The 20,734-nt window shown below is 56.8% G+C and overlaps 6 protein-coding genes across 6 annotated transcripts; all 6 read left to right on the top strand.

The window, feature by feature from the left end:
• Positions 1-1,484: 1,484 nt before the first annotated feature.
• Positions 1,485-1,938, top strand: LOC137456320 (feather beta keratin-like). Its single transcript, XM_068167648.1, has one exon. It carries the CDS (start codon positions 1,506-1,508, stop codon positions 1,821-1,823), a length of 318 nt encoding a protein of 105 aa, XP_068023749.1. The 5' UTR covers positions 1,485-1,505; the 3' UTR covers positions 1,824-1,938.
• Positions 1,939-4,752: 2,814 nt separating this feature from the next.
• Positions 4,753-5,228, top strand: LOC137456309 (feather beta keratin-like). The gene has a single exon (XM_068167632.1). It carries the CDS (start codon positions 4,774-4,776, stop codon positions 5,089-5,091), a length of 318 nt encoding a protein of 105 aa, XP_068023733.1. The 5' UTR covers positions 4,753-4,773; the 3' UTR covers positions 5,092-5,228.
• A 4,630-nt stretch (positions 5,229-9,858) lies between these two features.
• Positions 9,859-10,176, top strand: LOC137456308 (feather beta keratin-like). The gene has a single exon (XM_068167631.1). It carries the CDS (start codon positions 9,859-9,861, stop codon positions 10,174-10,176), a length of 318 nt encoding a protein of 105 aa, XP_068023732.1.
• A 1,395-nt stretch (positions 10,177-11,571) lies between these two features.
• On the top strand, positions 11,572-11,906 carry LOC137456301 (feather beta keratin-like). The gene has a single exon (XM_068167624.1). It carries the CDS (start codon positions 11,572-11,574, stop codon positions 11,887-11,889), a length of 318 nt encoding a protein of 105 aa, XP_068023725.1. The 3' UTR covers positions 11,890-11,906.
• Positions 11,907-14,840: 2,934 nt separating this feature from the next.
• Positions 14,841-15,158, top strand: LOC137456332 (feather beta keratin-like). The gene has a single exon (XM_068167666.1). It carries the CDS (start codon positions 14,841-14,843, stop codon positions 15,156-15,158), a length of 318 nt encoding a protein of 105 aa, XP_068023767.1.
• Positions 15,159-18,383: 3,225 nt separating this feature from the next.
• On the top strand, positions 18,384-18,701 carry LOC137456331 (feather beta keratin-like). The gene has a single exon (XM_068167664.1). It carries the CDS (start codon positions 18,384-18,386, stop codon positions 18,699-18,701), a length of 318 nt encoding a protein of 105 aa, XP_068023765.1.
• Positions 18,702-20,734: the final 2,033 nt, after the last annotated feature.

Genomic DNA, 20,734 nt, shown 5'->3' with positions numbered 1-20,734 from the left:
TTTGGTCTCCAGGGCAGAGTCTGCAGCTTCCAGCTGTGAGCAGCCACTTTCTCCAGGAAGAACCTGTGGGGCACACTGGCCAAGAGCTTCCTAAAGCCCTGCTGAAAACCACCCAAAGCTTCTCCCTCACCCACCACGTGGGGCACTTGTTATGGAAGGAGATCTGCTCAGGCAGGCAGCACCTGCCTTTCAAAGCCCTTGCTGACTGGGCCTGATGGCTCAGTTCTCCACCGTGTGCTGTGGGATGGCAGGCACGATCATCTGCTCCATCACCTTCCCTGGCACCAAACTCACACCAACAACCCTGTAGCATCCAACAGTCTTGTTCTGGCTCTTTGGTGCCATGGGCAACACCTTGACAAATGTCCATTCAGCTGGGCCAACCAGGACTGCTGGGAAAGAATGGAAAGTGTCTTGGGGAGCTCCTCCACCAGCTCCCTCAGTAGCCTTGCCTGCCTCCATCCAGCCCCACAGACCTGGCTGTGTCTCACTGGTGCTCCTTACTGACCATTTCCCCTTGGAGAAGACAAAGGCACTTCTGCTGTGCAGAAGCAGGAGCAATCCTACTTGGCTTTGCCCTCTCTCATTGTCTCCCTTCAGAAGCTCACAAAGCCCTTGGAGTCCTCCTGGGTTCCCTGCTTTGGCATCCACAGGTCAAGAAGTCTTCTCTTGAGGAGCTCCAGCCCAAGCTCTCTGTGCAGCCAGCCTGCCCTATCCCAATGCCTTCTCTTTCTCCAGGAAGTGGTCAAGAAACCTGTGCACATGGCACTTTGGGACGTGCTTTAATGCCCATGGTGGGGCTGGGTCAATGGTTGCACTTGATGCTCTTAGAGGTCCTTTCCAATCCAAACAATTCTCTGATTCTGGGACTCGATGACCTGCTGCTGAGCCACCCAGAGGTCCTGCTTGAAGAATGTCTGCTCATGCCTGCTCATCCTGGACTCCTGTGCCCTTCAGGACGGCCTCCCAAGATCCTTTGTCAAGCAGGTTACCAAACAAGGCCAAGTGTGTCCTCTGCAACTCCAGGGTGGAAGAGCTGCTGACCTCACTGCTTACTCCTCTCAGAACAGAAGGCTCCACATTGAGGAACCGCTGTGCCCAAGACGGCCTCCAGGCTCCAGCTCACACCCAGCTCCTTCTTTGCTCACAAACAACAGCGCCAGAGGAGCCGTTGCAGGGCTGCCAGGAAATGAGACCCTTGGCCACAAGGCACCCACAAACCACAGCACCCCAGTGCCACGCCATGACCTCACTGCTGACACCCCACCTCTGCTGGGCTGGGCTCACCTCTGCTGACAGCCCTGCCAGCATAAAGCCGGCCCAGTGCCTCTCTCCCTCACAGACGCCTCCTGACGCCTTCTCCTGCGCTCTGCTCCCTCCACCAGGTCAGCCTCCAGCCCCTCACCCTCTTTCTCCTGCCCCAGTGACCTTCTCTCTCACACCCCCGAGCCCCTGCGCTCCCTCCACACCCTCTCTCTCTTCCAGGGCCCCTCCACCCCACACCCATGGCCTGCTACGACCGCTGCCGCCCCTGCGGACCCACCCCGCTGGCCAACAGCTGCAACGAGCCCTGCGTCAGGCAGTGCCAGGACTCCCGCGTCTTCATCCAGCCTTCCCCCGTGCTGGTCACCCTGCCAGGACCCATCCTCACCTCCTTCCCCCAGAGCACCGCCGTCGGATCCTCCTCAGGGGCTGCCCTGGGCACCGAGCTCAACGCCCAGGGAATGCCCATCTCCTCCGGCGCCTTCGGCAACGGCTACGGCTACGGCTTGGCTGGCCTGGGCTATGGCTGCGGCGCAGCAAGAGGCTGCTTCCCCTGCTGAGGGCCCTGCACACCCCCCCTGACACCACACACAGCCTGCAACAGCTCCTGCAACACAAGCCCCTGGCCTCATGCTCGCCCTGCTTGCCCCTCACTCCGCCTCCCTTCCTGTCCCTTGCTGCTCCTGCCTCTGCCCTCTGCTTTGCTCTCAATAAATTTCTCCTGCAGACCAGACCCATATGCCTCCTCTGCCTTTCTTCTCCCAGGCCTCTGCCAGCCTCACAAGGGTAAAAGTCTGTCGAGGGTTGGGGGGAAGGGCGCAAAGCCTTCTTCCCCCCCCGTAAGTAGAGGGAAGAAAATCGAAAGGAAATAAAAACAGAGCCTTATTAGCAAAGGGATTGTGTGCTATATTTACAAAGCAGTTTAGGAAATGCAGGTTTATGCACAGAATTTAGAGTATTTACAATATATACAGAAATATACAACAAAGTAACACAGAAATGAGAGTTCCCTCCTCTGCTGAGGGGGGTTCCCCACCCCTGCTCCCCCTTCTCTCCCCCTTTCCCCAGAGAGGATTAGAAAGAGAGAAAAAGAGAGACTGGTAATTTAAGCAGAATTTGTTAGTAGAGGCCTCACGCTTTTATCAGCTTCAAGGTCAAGCCTGGCCAAAAGCCCAGAAAGCTGCGAGCTGCAAAGGGGAAGAAAGAAAGACTGACCAGAAAGCTGCTGTACTCCCAGTTCAAAAGGTGCTTTCTCCCAATCTACCAATGAAATTAGTTTAGATCTGTCTTTCGTTTATAAACATTCAGCCACAATATGCCCTTTCTTAAAGGGACAGCCTCAAACGGTCACAACGTCTGAGCTGAAGAGGCCATGGGGGTGGCTTGGAAAAGGGCCTGAAGACCTCTCTTTGAAACAATAGACCCAGCCAGAACACTGTAGAGTAGCACAAGGAGACTTCCAGAATGTAACTCAAGCCATTCTCATGGCCAAATTCAGGCTTGGACACACCAAGGCGCTTCTGCCCACACCTCAGCCATCCTCTCTCCCTGGCACCACACTCCTGAAGCACAGTTGGAAATGTCCCTCAGTAGAACTGACTGCAGCCTTTAAGCAACATTCCCAATCCAACTCCAAACCAGTGCCCTACGCACCACAGATAGAACAGAGTTTTGGTGACCCTCATACCATTGTCCTTAGCCATCAATCCCCCATGGCCAGAGCCCTCTCTACAACATTCCTACCCTCAAGCACATCCGTCTGCCTGTGGCTCATGGTGTCATCTGCAAGCTTCTTGAGTGTGCCCTCCATCCCCTTGCCCACATCAGGGTTAGAAGATACGAAAGCGAGCAGGCCCCAGTGGAGCCCTGCAGAACAGCACGGCTGAGCAGCCCCCAACTGGATTGGCCTCCATCCACCCCCACTCTATGGACACAGCAGTTTGGTCCCCAGGGCAGAGTCTGCAGCTCCCAGCTGTGAGCAGCCACTTTCTCCAGGAAGAGCCTGTGGGGCACACTGGCCAAGAACTTCCTAAAGCCCTGCTGAAAACCACCCAAAGCTTCTCCCTCATCCACCACGTGGGGCACTTGTTATGGAAGGAGATCTGCTCAGGCAGGCAGCACCTGCCTTTCAAAGCCCTTGCTGACTGGGCCTGGTGGCCTAGTTCTCCACCATGTGCTGTGGGATGGCACGCACGATCATCTGCTCCATCACCTTCCGAGCCAACCTTGCACGGGACAATGCCTGAGCTCCGGAGGCCTGGAGGGTGGCTGGGACAGGGCCACAGGACCTCTCTCAGGAAGAGGTAGCTGCCAATATCCCAAGACACACAGTCTGGCTGCTGGGCTCTTCCAGAATTTGCCACAAGCCCACCACTTGCTCCAAGCCTTCAACACCACACCACTCTGCTGCTCATACTTCAAATGCACTCAGGCTGCTCCAGGGACACTTGGCTGAATCTCTTCCCACCAGCCAGGCTGAACAAGACCAACTCTCTCAGCCACCTCCTGATCATCATTCCACACTCCTTAGCATTTCAAGGCATTAAAATAGAATAGAATTAACCACCTTGGAAAAGACCTTTGAGATCATTCTCTGCATCCACTCCAGCATGCTCATGTCCTTCCATGGCTGTGGCCCCACAGCTGAGCACTTCACAGCAGCTCAGCTCTCATGAGACTTGAGCAAAGATGGAGATTCGCCCTGCCCACTGACACAGCCCCTGCCCGATCAGCTCGTCTCGGGGCATGCAGTGGACACAGCACCAAAGGCTTTACCAACACTTCAAGGTGATCACCTCCCATGGCTTCCTCCTCTTCCACAAAGCTCCTCACTTCAACACCAAAGACATGCAGGCTGTTCAGACACCACTTACTCTTCCTAAGGCCACACCAATCACTCCCTCTCACCTTCCTGTCCCTTTCAGCTTGGCAGTGCTCGCCTGGACAAATCCTTCTACCCCCTGTCCTTCCAGCAAGGTCAGGCTCACCAGGCACTATTCTCCCACATCCTGCACCTTGATATTTTTCCATTTACTAAGAGCAGGAGCTCTGTGCCATTCTTCAGGAATTCCTGCAGGACCAGGACCTTCAGGAGCTAAAGGAGAGTGGCCCCCAAGGTCATTACCCAGCTCAAACAGCACTGGTGGCCATATACAATGCTGCAAAGCCAGCAGAGCAACCTAGGCTGACAGGAAATGAGACCCCCGGCCACAAGGCACCCACAAACCACAGCACCCCAGTGCCACGCCATGACCTCACTGCTGACACCCCACCTCTGCTGGGCTGGGCTCACCTCTGCTGACAGCCCTGCCAGCATAAAGCCGGCCCAGCGCCTCTCTCCCTCACAGACGCCTCCTGACGCCTTCTCCTGCGCTCTGCTCCCTCCACCAGGTCAGCCTCTAGACCTTCACCCTCCTTCTCCTGCCCCAGTGGCCTTCTCTCTCACACCCCCGAGCCCCTGCGCTCCCTCCACACCCTCTCTCTCTTCCAGGGCCCCTCCACCCCACACCCATGGCCTGCTACGACCGCTGCCGCCCCTGCGGACCCACCCCGCTGGCCAACAGCTGCAACGAGCCCTGCGTCTTGCAGTGCCAGGACTCCCGCGTCTTCATCCAGCCTTCCCCCGTGCTGGTCACCCTGCCAGGACCCATCCTCACCTCCTTCCCCCAGAGCACCGCCGTCGGATCCTCCTCAGGGGCTGCCCTGGGCACCGAGCTCAACGCCCAGGGAGTGCCCATCTCCTCCGGCGCCTTCGGCAACGGCTACGGCTTCGGCTTGGCTGGCCTGGGCTATGGCTGTGGCGCCGCAAGAGGCTCCTACCCCTGCTGAGGGCCCTACACACCCCCCCTGACACCACACACAGGCTGCAACAGCTCCTGCAACACAAGCCCCTGGCCTCATGCTCGCCCTGCTTGCCCCTCACACCGCCTCCCTTCCTGTGCCTTGCTGCTCCTGCCTCTGCCCTCTGCTTTGCCCTCAATAAACTTCTCCTGCAGACCAGACCCACATGCCTCCTCTGAATTTCTTCTCAAGGCCAGGCCTCACCTGGCCTTTGCAGTCGCTCAAAAAGGTCCACAGTAGCGTGGTGGGGAGGGGGTTTGCCCCAACCCATTACAACTAGCATTCTCCAGCCTCACAGGGGAAAACGTCTGAGCTGAAGAGGCCATGGGGGTGTGCCTGAAGACCTCTCTTCAAACCAAAAGACCCAGCCAGAACACCACAGAGTAGCACTAGGAGACTTCCAGAATGTAACTCAAGCCATTCTCATGGCCAAATTCAGGCTTGGACGCACCAAGGCGCTTCTGCCCACACCTCAGCCATCCTCTCTCCCTGGCACCACACTCCTGAAGCACAGAATCACAAGTTGGAAATGTCCCTCAGTAGAACTGACTGCAGCCTTTAACCAACACTCCCAATCCAACTCCAAACCAGTGCCCTAAGCACCACAGATAGAAGAGAGTTTTGGTGACCCTCATGCCATTGTCCCCCCATGGCCAGAGCCCTCTCTAGAACATTCCTACCCTCAAGCACATCCGTCTTCCTGTGGATCTTGGTGTCATCTGCAAGCTTCTTGAGTGTGCCCTCCATCCCCTTGCCCACATCAGGGTTAGAAGATACTAAAGAGAACAGGCCCCAGCGGAGCCCTGCAGAACAGCACGGCTGAGCAGCCCCCAACTGGATTGGCCTCCATCCACCACCACTCTATGGGCACAGCCATGCTGCCAGTTTGGTCTCCAGGGCAGAGTCTGCAGCTTCCAGCTGTGAGCAGCCACTTTCTCCAGGAAGAGCCTGTGGGGCACACTGGCCAAGAGCTTCCTAAAGCCCTGCTGAAAACCACCCAAAGCTTCTCCCTCACCCACCACTTGGGGCACTTGTTATGGAAGGAGATCTGCTCAGGCAGGCAGCACCTGCCTCTCAAAACCCTTGCTGACTGGGCCTGATGGCTCAGTTCTCCACCATGTGCTGTGGGTTGGCACTCAAGATCATCTGCTCCATCACCTTCCCTGGCACCAAACTCACACCAACAACCCTGTAGCATCCAACAGTCTTGTTCTGGCTCTTTGGTGCCATGGGCAACACCTTGACAAATGTCCATTCAGCTGGGCCAACCAGGACTGCTGGGAAAGAATGGAAAGTGTCTTGGGGAGCTCCTCCACCAGCTCCCTCAGTAGCCTTGCCTGCCTCCATCCAGCCCCACAGACCTGGCTGTGTCTCACTGGTGCTCCTTACTGACCATTTCCCCTTGGAGAAGACAAAGGCACTTCTGCTGTGCAGAAGCAGGAGCAATCCTACTTGGCTTTGCCCTCTCTCATTGTCTCCCTTCAGAAGCTCACAAAGCCCTTGGAGTCCTCCTGGGTTCCCTGCTTTGGCATCCACAGGTCAAGAAGTCTTCTCTTGAGGAGCTCCAGCCCAAGCTCTCTATGCAGCCAGCCTGCCCTACCCCAATGCCTTCTCTTTCTCAAGGAAGTGGTCAAGAAGCCTGTGCACATGGCACTTTGGGACGTGCTTTAATGCCCATGGTGGGGCTGGGTCAATGGTTGCACTTGATGCCCTTAGAGGTCCTTTCCAATCCAAACAATTCTCTGATTCTGGGACTCGATGACCTGCTGCTGAGCCACCCAGAGGTCCTGCTTGAAGAATGTCTGCTCATGCCTGCTCATCCTGGACTCCTGTGCCCTTCAGGACGGCCTCCCAAGATCCTTTGTCAAGCAGGTTACCAAACAAGGCCAAGTGTGTCCTCTGCAACTCCAGGGTGGCAGAGCTGCTGACCTCACTGCTTACTCCTCTCAGAACAGAAGGCTCCACATTGAGGAACCGCTGTGCCCAAGACAGCCTCCAGGCTCCAGCTCACACCCAGCTCCTTCTTTGCTCACAAACAACAGGGTCAGAGGAGCCGTTGCAGGGCTGCCAGGAAATGAGACCCCCGGCCACAAGGCACCCACAAACCACAGCACCCCAGTGCCACGCCATGACCTCACTGCTGACACCCCACCTTTAGTTTAGTTTTTAGTTTAGGAAATGCAGGTTTATGCACAGAATTTAGAGTATTTACAATATATACAGAAATATACAACAAAGTAACACAGAAATGAGAGTTCCCTCCTCTGCTGAGGGGGTTCCCCACCCCTGCTCCCCCTTCTCTCCCCCTTTCCCTAGAGAGGATTAGAAAGAGAGAAAAAGAGAGACTGGTAATTTAAGCAGAATTTGTTAGTAGAGGCCTCACGCTTTTATCAGCGTCAAGGTCAAGTCTGGCCGAAAGCCCAGAAAGCTGCGAGCTGCAAAGGGGAAGAAAAGACTGACCAGAAAGCTGCTGTACTCCCAGTTCAAAAGGTGCTTTCTCCCAATCTACCAATGAAATTCGTTTAGATCTGTCTTTCGTTTATAAACATTCAGCCACAATATGCCCTTTCTTAAAGGGACAGCCTCAAACGGTCACAACGTCTGAGCTGAAGAGGCCATGGGGGTGGCTTGGAAAAGGGCCTGAAGACCTCTCTTTGAAACAATAGACCCAGCCAGAACACTGTAGAGTAGCACAAGGAGACTTCCAGAATGTAACTCAAGCCATTCTCATGGCCAAATTCAGGCTTGGACACACCAAGGCGCTTCTGCCCACACCTCAGCCATCCTCTCTCCCTGGCACCACACTCCTGAAGCACAGTTGGAAATGTCCCTCAGTAGAACTGACTGCAGCCTTTAAGCAACATTCCCAATCCAACTCCAAACCAGTGCCCTACGCACCACAGATAGAACAGAGTTTTGGTGACCCTCATACCATTGTCCTTAGCCATCAATCCCCCATGGCCAGAGCCCTCTCTACAACATTCCTACCCTCAAGCACATCCGTCTGCCTGTGGCTCATGGTGTCATCTGCAAGCTTCTTGAGTGTGCCCTCCATCCCCTTGCCCACATCAGGGTTAGAAGATACGAAAGCGAGCAGGCCCCAGTGGAGCCCTGCAGAACAGCACGGCTGAGCAGCCCCCAACTGGATTGGCCTCCATCCACCCCCACTCTATGGACACAGCAGTTTGGTCCCCAGGGCAGAGTCTGCAGCTCCCAGCTGTGAGCAGCCACTTTCTCCAGGAAGAGCCTGTGGGGCACACTGGCCAAGAACTTCCTAAAGCCCTGCTGAAAACCACCCAAAGCTTCTCCCTCATCCACCACGTGGGGCACTTGTTATGGAAGGAGATCTGCTCAGGCAGGCAGCACCTGCCTTTCAAAGCCCTTGCTGACTGGGCCTGGTGGCCTAGTTCTCCACCATGTGCTGTGGGATGGCACGCACGATCATCTGCTCCATCACCTTCCGAGCCAACCTTGCACGGGACAATGCCTGAGCTCCGGAGGCCTGGAGGGTGGCTGGGACAGGGCCACAGGACCTCTCTCAGGAAGAGGTAGCTGCCAATATCCCAAGACACACAGTCTGGCTGCTGGGCTCTTCCAGAATTTGCCACAAGCCCACCACTTGCTCCAAGCCTTCAACACCACACCACTCTGCTGCTCATACTTCAAATGCACTCAGGCTGCTCCAGGGACACTTGGCTGAATCTCTTCCCACCAGCCAGGCTGAACAAGACCAACTCTCTCAGCCACCTCCTGATCATCATTCCACACTCCTTAGCATTTCAAGGCATTAAAATAGAATAGAATTAACCACCTTGGAAAAGACCTTTGAGATCATTCTCTGCATCCACTCCAGCATGCTCATGTCCTTCCATGGCTGTGGCCCCACAGCTGAGCACTTCACAGCAGCTCAGCTCTCATGAGACTTGAGCAAAGATGGAGATTCGCCCTGCCCACTGACACAGCCCCTGCCCGATCAGCTCGTCTCGGGGCATGCAGTGGACACAGCACCAAAGGCTTTACCAACACTTCAAGGTGATCACCTCCCATGGCTTCCTCCTCTTCCACAAAGCTCCTCACTTCAACACCAAAGACATGCAGGCTGTTCAGACACCACTTACTCTTCCTAAGGCCACACCAATCACTCCCTCTCACCTTCCTGTCCCTTTCAGCTTGGCAGTGCTCGCCTGGACAAATCCTTCTACCCCCTGTCCTTCCAGCAAGGTCAGGCTCACCAGGCACTATTCTCCCACATCCTGCACCTTGATATTTTTCCATTTACTAAGAGCAGGAGCTCTGTGCCATTCTTCAGGAATTCCTGCAGGACCAGGACCTTCAGGAGCTAAAGGAGAGTGGCCCCCAAGGTCATTACCCAGCTCAAACAGCACTGGTGGCCATATACAATGCTGCAAAGCCAGCAGAGCAACCTAGGCTGACAGGAAATGAGACCCCCGGCCACAAGGCACCCACAAACCACAGCACCCCAGTGCCACGCCATGACCTCACTGCTGACACCCCACCTCTGCTGGGCTGGGCTCACCTCTGCTGACAGCCCTGCCAGCATAAAGCCGGCCCAGCGCCTCTCTCCCTCACAGACGCCTCCTGACGCCTTCTCCTGCGCTCTGCTCCCTCCACCAGGTCAGCCTCTAGACCTTCACCCTCCTTCTCCTGCCCCAGTGGCCTTCTCTCTCACACCCCCGAGCCCCTGCGCTCCCTCCACACCCTCTCTCTCTTCCAGGGCCCCTCCACCCCACACCCATGGCCTGCTACGACCGCTGCCGCCCCTGCGGACCCACCCCGCTGGCCAACAGCTGCAACGAGCCCTGCGTCTTGCAGTGCCAGGACTCCCGCGTCTTCATCCAGCCTTCCCCCGTGCTGGTCACCCTGCCAGGACCCATCCTCACCTCCTTCCCCCAGAGCACCGCCGTCGGATCCTCCTCAGGGGCTGCCCTGGGCACCGAGCTCAACGCCCAGGGAGTGCCCATCTCCTCCGGCGCCTTCGGCAACGGCTACGGCTACGGCTTGGCTGGCCTGGGCTATGGCTGTGGCGCCGCAAGAGGCTCCTACCCCTGCTGAGGGCCCTACACACCCCCCCTGACACCACACACAGCCTGCAACAGCTCCTGCAACACAAGCCCCTGGCCTCATGCTCGCCCTGCTTGCCCCTCACACCGCCTCCCTTCCTGTGCCTTGCTGCTCCTGCCTCTGCCCTCTGCTTTGCCCTCAATAAACTTCTCCTGCAGACCAGACCCAAACTCACACCAACAACCCTGTAGCATCCAACAGTCTTGTTCTGGCTCTTTGGTGCCATGGGCAACACCTTGACAAATGTCCATTCAGCTGGGCCAACCAGGACTGCTGGGAAAGAATGGAAAGTGTCTTGGGGAGCTCCTCCACCAGCTCCCTCAGTAGCCTTGCCTGCCTCCATCCAGCCCCACAGACCTGGCTGTGTCTCACTGGTGCTCCTTACTGACCATTTCCCCTTGGAGAAGACAAAGGCACTTCTGCTGTGCAGAAGCAGGAGCAATCCTACTTGGCTTTGCCCTCTCTCATTGTCTCCCTTCAGAAGCTCACAAAGCCCTTGGAGTCCTCCTGGGTTCCCTGCTTTGGCATCCACAGGTCAAGAAGTCTTCTCTTGAGGAGCTCCAGCCCAAGCTCTCTATGCAGCCAGCCTGCCCTACCCCAATGCCTTCTCTTTCTCCAGGAAGTGGTCAAGAAACCTGTGCACATGGCACTTTGGGACGTGCTTTAATGCCCATGGTGGGGCTGGGTCAATGGTTGCACTTGATGCTCTTAGAGGTCCTTTCCAATCCAAACAATTCTCTGATTCTGGGACTCGATGACCTGCTGCTGAGCCACCCAGAGGTCCTGCTTGAAGAATGTCTGCTCATGCCTGCTCATCCTGGACTCCTGTGCCCTTCAGGACGGCCTCCCAAGATCCTTTGTCAAGCAGGTTACCAAACAAGGCCAAGTGTGTCCTCTGCAACTCCAGGGTGGCAGAGCTGCTGACCTCACTGCTTACTCCTCTCAGAACAGAAGGCTCCACATTGAGGAACCGCTGTGCCCATGACAGCCTCCAGGCTCCAGCTCACACCCAGCTCCTTCTTTGCTCACAAACAACAGGGCCAGAGGAGCCGTTGCAGGGCTGCCAGGAAATGAGACCCCCGGCCACAAGGCACCCACAAACCACAGCACCCCAGTGCCACGCCATGACCTCACTGCTGACACCCCACCTCTGCTGGGCTGGGCTCACCTCTGCTGACAGCCCTGCCAGCATAAAGCCGGCCCAGCGCCTCTCTCCCTCACAGACGCCTCCTGACGCCTTCTCCTGCGCTCTGCTCCCTCCACCAGGTCAGCCTCCAGCCCCTCACCCTCCTTCTCCTGCCCCAGTGGCCTTCTCTCTCACACCCCCGAGCCCCTGCGTTCCCTCCACACCCTCTCTCTCTTCCAGGGCCCCTCCACCCCACACCCATGGCCTGCTACGACCGCTGCCGCCCCTGCGGACCCACCCCGCTGGCCAACAGCTGCAACGAGCCCTGCGTCAGGCAGTGCCAGGACTCCCGCGTCTTCATCCAGCCTTCCCCCGTGCTGGTCACCCTGCCAGGACCCATCCTCACCTCCTTCCCCCAGAGCACCGCCGTCGGATCCTCCTCAGGGGCTGCCCTGGGCACCGAGCTCAACGCCCAGGGAGTGCCCATCTCCTCCGGCGCCTTCGGCAACGGCTATGGCTACGGCTTTGCTGGCCTGGGCTATGGCTGCGGTGCCGCAAGAGGCTGCTACCCCTGCTGAGGGCCCTGCACACCCCCCCTGACACCACACACAGCCTGCAACAGCTCCTGCAACACAAGCCCCTGGCCTCATGCTCGCCCTGCTTGCCCCTCACTCCGCCTCCCTTCCTGTCCCTTGCTGCTCCTGCCTCTGCCCTCTGCTTTGCTCTCAATAAATTTCTCCTGCAGACCAGACCCATATGCCTCCTCTGCCTTTCTTCTCCCAGGCCTCTGCCAGCCTCACAGGGGTAAAAGTCTGTCGAGGGTTGGGGGGAAGGGCGCAAAGCCTTCTTCCCCCCCCTGTAAGTAGAGGGAAGAAAATCGAAAGGAAATAAAACCACAGCCGTATTAGCAAAGGGATTGTGTGCTATATTTACAAAGCAGTTTAGGAAATGCAGGTTTATGCACAGAATTTAGAGTATTTACAATATATACAGAAATATACAACAAAGTAACACAGAAATGAGAGTTCCCTCCTCTGCTGAGGGGGTTCCCCACCCCTGCTCCCCCTTCTCTCCCCCTTTCCCTAGAGAGGATTAGAAAGAGAGAAAAAGAGAGACTGGTAATTTAAGCAGAATTTGTTAGTAGAGGCCTCACGCTTTTATCAGCTTCAAGGTCAAGTCTGGCCGAAAGCCCAGAAAGCTGCAAGCTGCAAAGGGGAAGAAAGAAAGACTGACCAGAAAGCTGCTGTACTCCCAGTTCAAAAGGTGCTTTCTCCCAATCTACCAATGAAATTAGTTTCGATCTGTCTTTTGTTTATAAACATTCAGCCACAATATCCCCTTTCTTAAAGGGACAGCCTCAAACGGTCACAACGTCTGAGCTGAAGAGGCCATGGGGGTGGGTTGGAAAAGGGCCTGAAGACCTCTCTTCGAAACAATAGACCCAGCCAGAACACTGTAGAGTAGCACAAGGAGACTTCCAGAATGTAACTCAAGCCATTCTCATGGCCAAATTCAGGCTTGGACACACCAAGGCGCTTCTGCCCACACCTCAGCCATCCTCTCTCCCTGGCACCACACTCCTGAAGCACAGTTGGAAATGTCCCTCAGTAGAACTGACTGCAGCCTTTAAGCAACATTCCCAATCCAACTCCAAACCAGTGCCCTACGCACCACAGATAGAACAGAGTTTTGGTGACCCTCATACCATTGTCCTTAGCCATCAATCCCCCATGGCCAGAGCCCTCTCTACAACATTCCTACCCTCAAGCACATCCGTCTGCCTGTGGCTCATGGTGTCATCTGCAAGCTTCTTGAGTGTGCCCTCAATCCCCTTGCCCACATCAGGGTTAGAAGATACGAAAGCGAGCAGGCCCCAGTGGAGCCCTGCAGAACAGCACGGCTGAGCAGCCCCCAACTGGATTGGCCTCCATCCACCCCCACTCTATGGACACAGCAGTTTGGTCCCCAGGGCAGAGTCTGCAGCTCCCAGCTGTGAGCAGCCACTTTCTCCAGGAAGAGCCTGTGGGGCACACTGGCCAAGAGCTTCCTAAAGCCCTGCTGAAAACCACCCAAAGCTTCTCCCTCAATCACCACGTGGGGCACTTGTTATGGAAGGAGATCTGCTCAGGCAGGCGGCACCTGCCTTTCAAAGCCCTTGCTGACTGGGCCTGATGGCCCAGTTCTCCACCATGTGCTGTGGGATGGCACGCACGATCATCTGCTCCATCACCTTCTGTGCCAACCTCGCACGGGACAATGCCTGAGCTCCGGAGGCCTGGAGGGTGGCTGGGACAGGGCCACAGGACCTCTCTCAGGAAGAGGTAGCTGCCAATATCCCAAGACACACAGTCTGGCTGCCGGACTCTTCCAGAATGTGCCACAAGCCCACCACTTGCTCCAAGCCTTCAACACCACACCACTCTGCTGCTCATACTTCAAATGAACTCAGGCTGCTCCAGGGACACTTGGCTGAATCTCTTCCCACCAGCCAGGCTGAACAAGACCAACTCTCTCAGCCACCTCCTGATCATCATTCCACACTCCTCAGCATTTCAAGGCATTAAAATAGAATAGAATTAACCACCTTGGAAAAGACCTTTGAGAACATTCTCTGCATCCACTCCAGCATGCTCACGTCCTTCCATGGCTGTGGCCCCACAGCTGAACACTTCACAGCAGCTCAGCTCTCATGAGACTTGAGCGAAGATGGAGATTCACCCTGCTCACTGACACAGCCCCTGCCCGATCAGCTCGTCTCGGGGCATGCAGTGGACACAGCACCAAAGGCTTTACCAACACTTCAAGGTGATCACCTCCCATGGCTTCCTCCTCTTCCACAAAGCTCCTCACTTCAACACCAAAGACATGCAGGTTGTTCAAACACCACTTACTCTTCCTAAGGCCACACCAATCCCTCCCTCTCACCTTCCTGTCCCTTTCAGCTTGGCAGTGCTCGCCTGGACAAATCCTTCCACCCCCTGTCCTTCCAGCAAGGTCAGGCTCACCAGGCTCTATTCTCCCACATCCTGCACCTTGATATTTTTCCACTTACTAAGAGCAGGAGCTCTGTGCCATTCTTCAGGAATTCCTGCAGGCACCAGGACCTTCAGGAGCTAAAGGAGAGTGGCCCCCAAGGTCATTACCCAGCTCAAACAGCACTGGTGGCCATCTACACTGCTGCAAAGCCAGCAGAGCGACCTAGGCCGCCAGGAAATGAGACCCCCGGCCACAAGGCACCCACAAACCACAGCACCCCAGTGCCACGCCATGACCTCACTGCTGACACCCCACTTCTGCTGGGCTGGGCTCACCTCTGCTGACAGCCCTGCCAGCATAAAGCCGGCCCAGCGCCTCTCTCCCTCACAGACGCCTCCTGAAGCCTTCTCCTGTGCTCTGCTCCCACCATCAGGTCAGCCACCAGCCCCTCACCCTCTTTCTCCTGCCCCAGTGGCCTTCTCTCTCACACCCCCGAGCCCCTGCGCTTCCTCCACACCCTCTCTCTCTTCCAGGGACCATCCACCCCACACCCATGGCCTGCTACGACCGCTGCCGCTCCTGCGGACCCACCCCGCTGGCCAACAGCTGCAACGAGCCCTGCGTCTTGCAGTGCCAGGACTCCCGCGTCTTCATCCAGCCTTCCCCCGTGCTGGTCACCCTGCCAGGACCCATCCTCACCTCCTTCCCCCAGAGCACCGCCGTCGGATCCTCCTCAGGGGCTGCCCTGGGCACTGAGCTCAACGCCCAGGGAATGCCCATCTCCTCCGGCGCCTTCGGCAACGGCTACGGCTACGGCTTGGCTGGCCTGGGCTATGGCTGCGGTGCCGCAAGAGGCTGCTTCCCCTGCTGAGGGCCCTGCACACCCCCCCTGACACCACACACAGGCTGCAACAGCTCCTGCAACACAAGCCCCTGGCCTCATGCTCGCCCTGCTTGCCCCTCACACCGCCTCCCTTCCTGTGCCTTGCTGCTCCTGCCTCTGCCCTCTGCTTTGCCCTCAATAAACTTCTCCTGCAGACCAGACCCGCATGCCTCCTCTGAATTTCTTCTCAAGGCCATCCTCACCTGGCCTTTGCAGTCGCTCAAAAAGGTCCACAGTAGCTCTCCTCGCAAATATGCCACCAGCAATACCCCCAGCAGCACCTTGGGAGTCTTTAGATTGTGACACAGCCCCAGCTGTGCCTCACACAAAGGCTCCAACACCACAACGTTCCTCTGTGATGCCTCTGGCCAAGTCCCTCCACAGGCTGCTCAGCTGACCACCAGCCTTGCTGTCGAACCCTCACTTGGTGTAGTGCTTGGTCCTTCTTGGACCATCTGCCTGGCCAGTGTACCCATTCCCCCCAGGTGGCTGTTCCCAGGCCATGCTCTTACCTTCCTATGGCATCCTCAACTCGCCCCCTGGAGAGCAGCCTTAGGACACCATTTCCTCTTCACTGCAGGCTCAGGGCTAGTGTCGTAGTTTTTGCTGGGTGCCCTCTGCTACAGGGGTGCTTCCTGTGTCCAGAGCCCAGCCCATTGGGTGGACACAGGAAATTAGGTACTTCCTACCATGATTCCTGCACAACTATAAAATCCACGTCGAGGTCTGGCACTTCCTCTTTTCCTTCCTCTCCGCCACCCGGTAACTGGGGGAGATGTCTCCCGGCCGTGGCCCTGGTTAGGACCAAAGCCATGGGGGGATGGGCAATCTCAGACCTGGCCAGCTGAGACTCACCTAACAGTGGGGGCGTGGGGAGGGAGGAGGAGACCTGTGGGTCTTTGGAGCACCCTCAGGTGGGGATGGGATCATTCAGGGTCTGTTTTGGGGTCTCTCTTGTCACTGTGCTTCTAGCTTTCTGCACGCACTCACTGTTCTCTATTTACACTTTCCATCACTTTGGCAATCCGTTTGCCTGGCTCGTTATTTCTGCGTATGGTGGGGAGGGGGTTTGCCCCAACCCATTACAACTAGCATTCTCATGCCTCACAGGGGAAAACATCTGAGCTGAAGAGGCCATGGGGGTGGGTTGGAAAAGGGCCTGAAGACCTCTCTTCAAACCAAAAGACCCAGCCAGAACACCACAGAGTAGCACTAGGAGACTTCCGGAATGTAACTCAAACCATTCTCATGGCCAAATTCAGGCTCGGACGCACCAAGGCGCTTCTGCCCACACCTCAGCCATCCTCTCTCCCTGGCACCACACTCCTGAAGCACAGAATCACAAGTTGGAAATGTCCCTCAGTAGAACTGACTGCAGCCTTTAACCAACACTCCCAATCCAACTCCAAAGCAGTGCCCTACGCACCACAGATAGAACAGAGTTTTGGTGACCCTCATACCATTGTCCCCCCATGGCCAGAGCCCTCTCTAGAACATTCCTACCCTCAAGCACATCCGTCTTCCTGTGGATCTTGGTGTCATCTGCAAGCTTCTTGAGTGTGCCCTCCATCCCCTTGCCCACATCAGGGTTAGAAGATCCTAAAGAGAACAGGCCCCAGCGGAGCCCTGCAGAACAGCACGGCTGAGCAGCCCCCAACTGGATTGGCCTCCATCCACCACCACTCTATGGGCACAGCCATGCTGCCAGTTTGGTCTCCAGGGCAGAGTCTGCAGCTCCCAGCTGTGAGCAGCCACTTTCTCCAGGAAGAGCCTGTGGGGCACACTGGCCAAGAGCTTCCTAAAGCCCTGCTGAAAACCACCCAAAGCTTCTCCCTCACCCACCACGTGGGGCACTTGTTATGGAAGGAGATCTGCTCAGGCAGGCAGCACCTGCCTTTCATAGCCCTTGCTGACTGGGCCTGATGGCTCAGTTCTCCACCATGTGCTGTGGGATGGCACGCACGATCATCTGCTCCATCACCTTCCCTGGCACCAAACTCACACCAACAACCCTGTAGCATCCAACAGTCTTGTTCTGGCTCTTTGGTGCAATGGGCAACACCTTGACAAATGTCCATTCAGCTGGGCCAACCAGGACTGCTGGGAAAGAATGGAAAGTGTCTTGGGGAGCTCCTCCACCAGCTCCCTCAGTAGCCTTGCCTGCCTCCATCCAGCCCCACAGACCTGGCTGTGTCTCACTGGTGCTCCTTACTGACCATTTCCCCTTGGAGAAGACAAAGGCACTTCTGCTGTGCAGAAGCAGGAGCAATCCTACTTGGCTTTGCCCTCTCTCATTGTCTCCCTTCAGAAGCTCACAAAGCCCTTGGAGTCCTCCTGGGTTCCCTGCTTTGGCATCCACAGGTCAAGAAGTCTTCTCTTGAGGAGCTCCAGCCCAAGCTCTCTGTGCAGCCAGCCTGCCCTATCCCAATGCCTTCTCTTTCTCCAGGAAGTGGTCAAGAAGCCTGTGCACATGGCACTTTGGGACGTGCTTTAATGCCCATGGTGGGGCTGGGTCAATGGTTGCACTTGATGCTCTTAGAGGTCCTTTCCAATCCAAACAATTCTCTGATTCTGGGACTCGATGACCTGCTGCTGAGCCACCCAGAGGTCCTGCTTGAAGAATGTCTGCTCATGCCTGCTCATCCTGGACTCCTGTGCCCTTCAGGACGGCCTCCCAAGATCCTTTGTCAAGCAGGTTACCAAACAAGGCCAAGTGTGTCCTCTGCAACTCCAGGGTGGCAGAGCTGCTGACCTCACTGCTTACTCCTCTCAGAACAGAAGGCTCCACATTGAGGAACCGCTGTGCCCAAGACGGCCTCCAGGCTCCAGCTCACACCCAGCTCCTTCTTTGCTCACAAACAACAGGGCCAGAGGAGCCGTTGCAGGGCTGCCAGGAAATGAGACCCCCGGCCACAAGGCACCCACAAACCACAGCACCCCAGTGCCACGCCATGACCTCACTGCTGACACCCCACCTCTGCTGGGCTGGGCTCACCTCTGCTGACAGCCCTGCCAGCATAAAGCCGGCCCAGCGCCTCTCTCCCTCACAGACGCCTCCTGAAGCCTTTTCCTGTGCTCTGCTCCCACCATCAGGTCAGCCTCCAGCCCCTCACCCTCCTTCTCCTGCCCCAGTGGCCTTCTCTCTCACACCCCCGAGCCCCTGCGTTCCCTCCACACCCTCTCTCTCTTCCAGGGCCCCTCCACCCCACACCCATGGCCTGCTACGACCGCTGCCGCCCCTGCGGACCCACCCCGCTGGCCAACAGCTGCAACGAGCCCTGCGTCAGGCAGTGCCAGGACTCCCGCGTCTTCATCCAGCCTTCCCCCGTGCTGGTCACCCTGCCAGGACCCATCCTCACCTCCTTCCCCCAGAGCACCGCCGTCGGATCCTCCTCAGGGGCTGCCCTGGGCACTGAGCTCAACGCCCAGGGAATGCCCATCTCCTCCGGCGCCTTCGGCAACGGCTACGGCTACGGCTTGGCTGGCCTGGGCTATGGCTGCGGTGCCGCAAGAGGCTGCTTCCCCTGCTGAGGGCCCTGCACACCCCCCCTGACACCACACACAGGCTGCAACAGCTCCTGCAACACAAGCCCCTGGCCTCATGCTCGCCCTGCTTGCCCCTCACACCGCCTCCCTTCCTGTGCCTTGCTGCTCCTGCCTCTGCCCTCTGCTTTGCCCTCAATAAACTTCCCCTGCAGACCAGACCCACATGCCTCCTCTGAATTTCTTCTCAAGGCCATCCTCACCTGGCCTTTGCAGTCGCTCAAAAAGGTCCACAGTAGCTCTCATCGCAAATATGCCACCAGCAATACCCCCAGCAGCACCTTGGGAGTCTTTAGATTGTGACACAGCCCCAGCTGTGCCTCACACAAAGGCTCCAACACCACAACGTTCCTCTGTGATGCCTCTGGCCAAGTCCCTCCACAGGCTGCTCAGCTGACCACCAGCCTTGCTGTGGAACCCTCGCTTGGTGTAGTGCTTGGTCCTTCTTGGACCATCTGCCTGGCCAGTGTACCCATTCCCCCCAGGTGGCTGTTCCCAGGCCATGCTCTTACCTTCCTATGGCATCCTCAACTCGCCCCCTGGAGAGCAGCCTTAGGACACCATTTCCTCTTCACTGCAGGCTCAGGGCTAGTGTCGTAGTTTTTGCTGGGTGCCCTCTGCTACAGGGGTGCTTCCTGTGTCCAGAGCCCAGCCCATTGGGTGGACACAGGAAATTAGGTACTTCCTACCATGATTCCTGCACAACTATAAAATCCACGTCGAGGTCTGGCACTTCCTCTTTTCCTTCCTCTCCGCCACCCAGTAACTGGGGGAGATGTCTCCCGGCCGTGGCCCTGGTTAGGACCAAAGCCATGGGGGGATGGGCAATCTCAGACCTGGCCAGCTGAGACTCACCTAGCAGTGGGGGCGTGGGGAGGGAGGAGGAGACCTGTGGGTCTTTGGAGCGCCCTCCGGTGGGGATGGGATCGTTCAGGGTCTGTTTTGGGGTCTCTCTTGTCACTGTGCTTCTAGCTTTCTGCACGCACTCACTGTTCTCTATTTACACTTTCCATCACTTTGGCAATCCGTTTGCCTGGCTCGTTATTTCTGCGCATGGTGGGGAGGGGGTTTGCCCCAACCCATTACAACTAGCATTCTCATGCCTCACAGGGGAAAACATCTGAGCTGAAGAGGCCATGGGGGTGGGTTGGAAAAGGGCCTGAAGACCTCTCTTCAAACCAAAAGACCCAGCCAGAACACCACAGAGTAGCACTAGGAGACTTCCAGAATGTAACTCAAACCATTCTCATGGCCAAATTCAGGCTCGGACGCACCAAGGCGCTTCTGCCCACACCTCAGTCATCCTCTCTCCCTGGCACCACACTCCTGAAGCACAGAATCACAAGTTGGAAATGTCCCTCAGTAGAACTGACTGCAGCCTTTAACCAACACTCCCAATCCAACTCCAAAGCAGTGCCCTACGCACCACAGATAGAACAGAGTTTTGGTGACCCTCATGCCATTGTCCCCCCATGGCCAGAGCCCTCTCTAGAACATTCCTACCCTCAAGCACATCCGTCTTCCTGTGGATCATGGTGTCATCTGCAAGCTTCTTGAGTGTGCCCTCCATCCCCTTGCCCACATCAGGGTTAGAAGATACTAAAGAGAACAGGCCCCAGCGGAGCCCTGCAGAACAGCACGGCTGAGCAGCCCCCAACTGGATTGGCCTCCATCCACCACCACTCTACGGGCACAGCCATGCTGCCAGTTTGGTCTCCAGGGCAGAGTCTGCAGCTTCCAGCTGTGAGCAGCCACTTTCTCCAGGAAGAGCCTGTGGGGCACACTGGCCAAGAGCTTCCTAAAGCCCTGCTGAAAACCACCCAAAGCTTCTCCCTCACCCACCACGTGGGGCACTTGTTATGGAAGGAGATCTGCTCAGGCAGGCAGCACCTGCCTTTCAAAGCCCTTGCTGACTGGGCCTGATGGCTCAGTTCTCCACCGTGTGCTGTGGGATGGCACGCACGATCATCTGCTCCATCACCTTCCCTGGCACCAAACTCACACCAACAACCCTGTAGCAT

The sequence above is a fragment of the Melanerpes formicivorus genome, unplaced genomic scaffold (assembly GCF_026170545.1).
Source record: "Melanerpes formicivorus ecotype bairdi unplaced genomic scaffold, bMelFor1.0.p_v2 SCAF_121, whole genome shotgun sequence".
NCBI classification, from domain to species: domain Eukaryota; kingdom Metazoa; phylum Chordata; class Aves; order Piciformes; family Picidae; genus Melanerpes; species Melanerpes formicivorus.
The sequence above is the reverse complement of the archived record's forward strand: the minus strand, read 5'-3'. Positions and strand labels throughout refer to the sequence as shown.

Bases quoted from the DNA above. Each gene is read 5' to 3' on its own strand.
- LOC137456309 (XM_068167632.1), top strand. From the start codon at position 4,774: ATGGCCTGCTACGACCGCTGCCGCCCCTGCGGACCCACCCCGCTGGCC.
- LOC137456301 (XM_068167624.1), top strand. From the start codon at position 11,572: ATGGCCTGCTACGACCGCTGCCGCCCCTGCGGACCCACCCCGCTGGCC.
- LOC137456332 (XM_068167666.1), top strand. From the start codon at position 14,841: ATGGCCTGCTACGACCGCTGCCGCTCCTGCGGACCCACCCCGCTGGCC.
- LOC137456331 (XM_068167664.1), top strand. From the start codon at position 18,384: ATGGCCTGCTACGACCGCTGCCGCCCCTGCGGACCCACCCCGCTGGCC.
- LOC137456308 (XM_068167631.1), top strand. From the start codon at position 9,859: ATGGCCTGCTACGACCGCTGCCGCCCCTGCGGACCCACCCCGCTGGCC.
- LOC137456320 (XM_068167648.1), top strand. From the start codon at position 1,506: ATGGCCTGCTACGACCGCTGCCGCCCCTGCGGACCCACCCCGCTGGCC.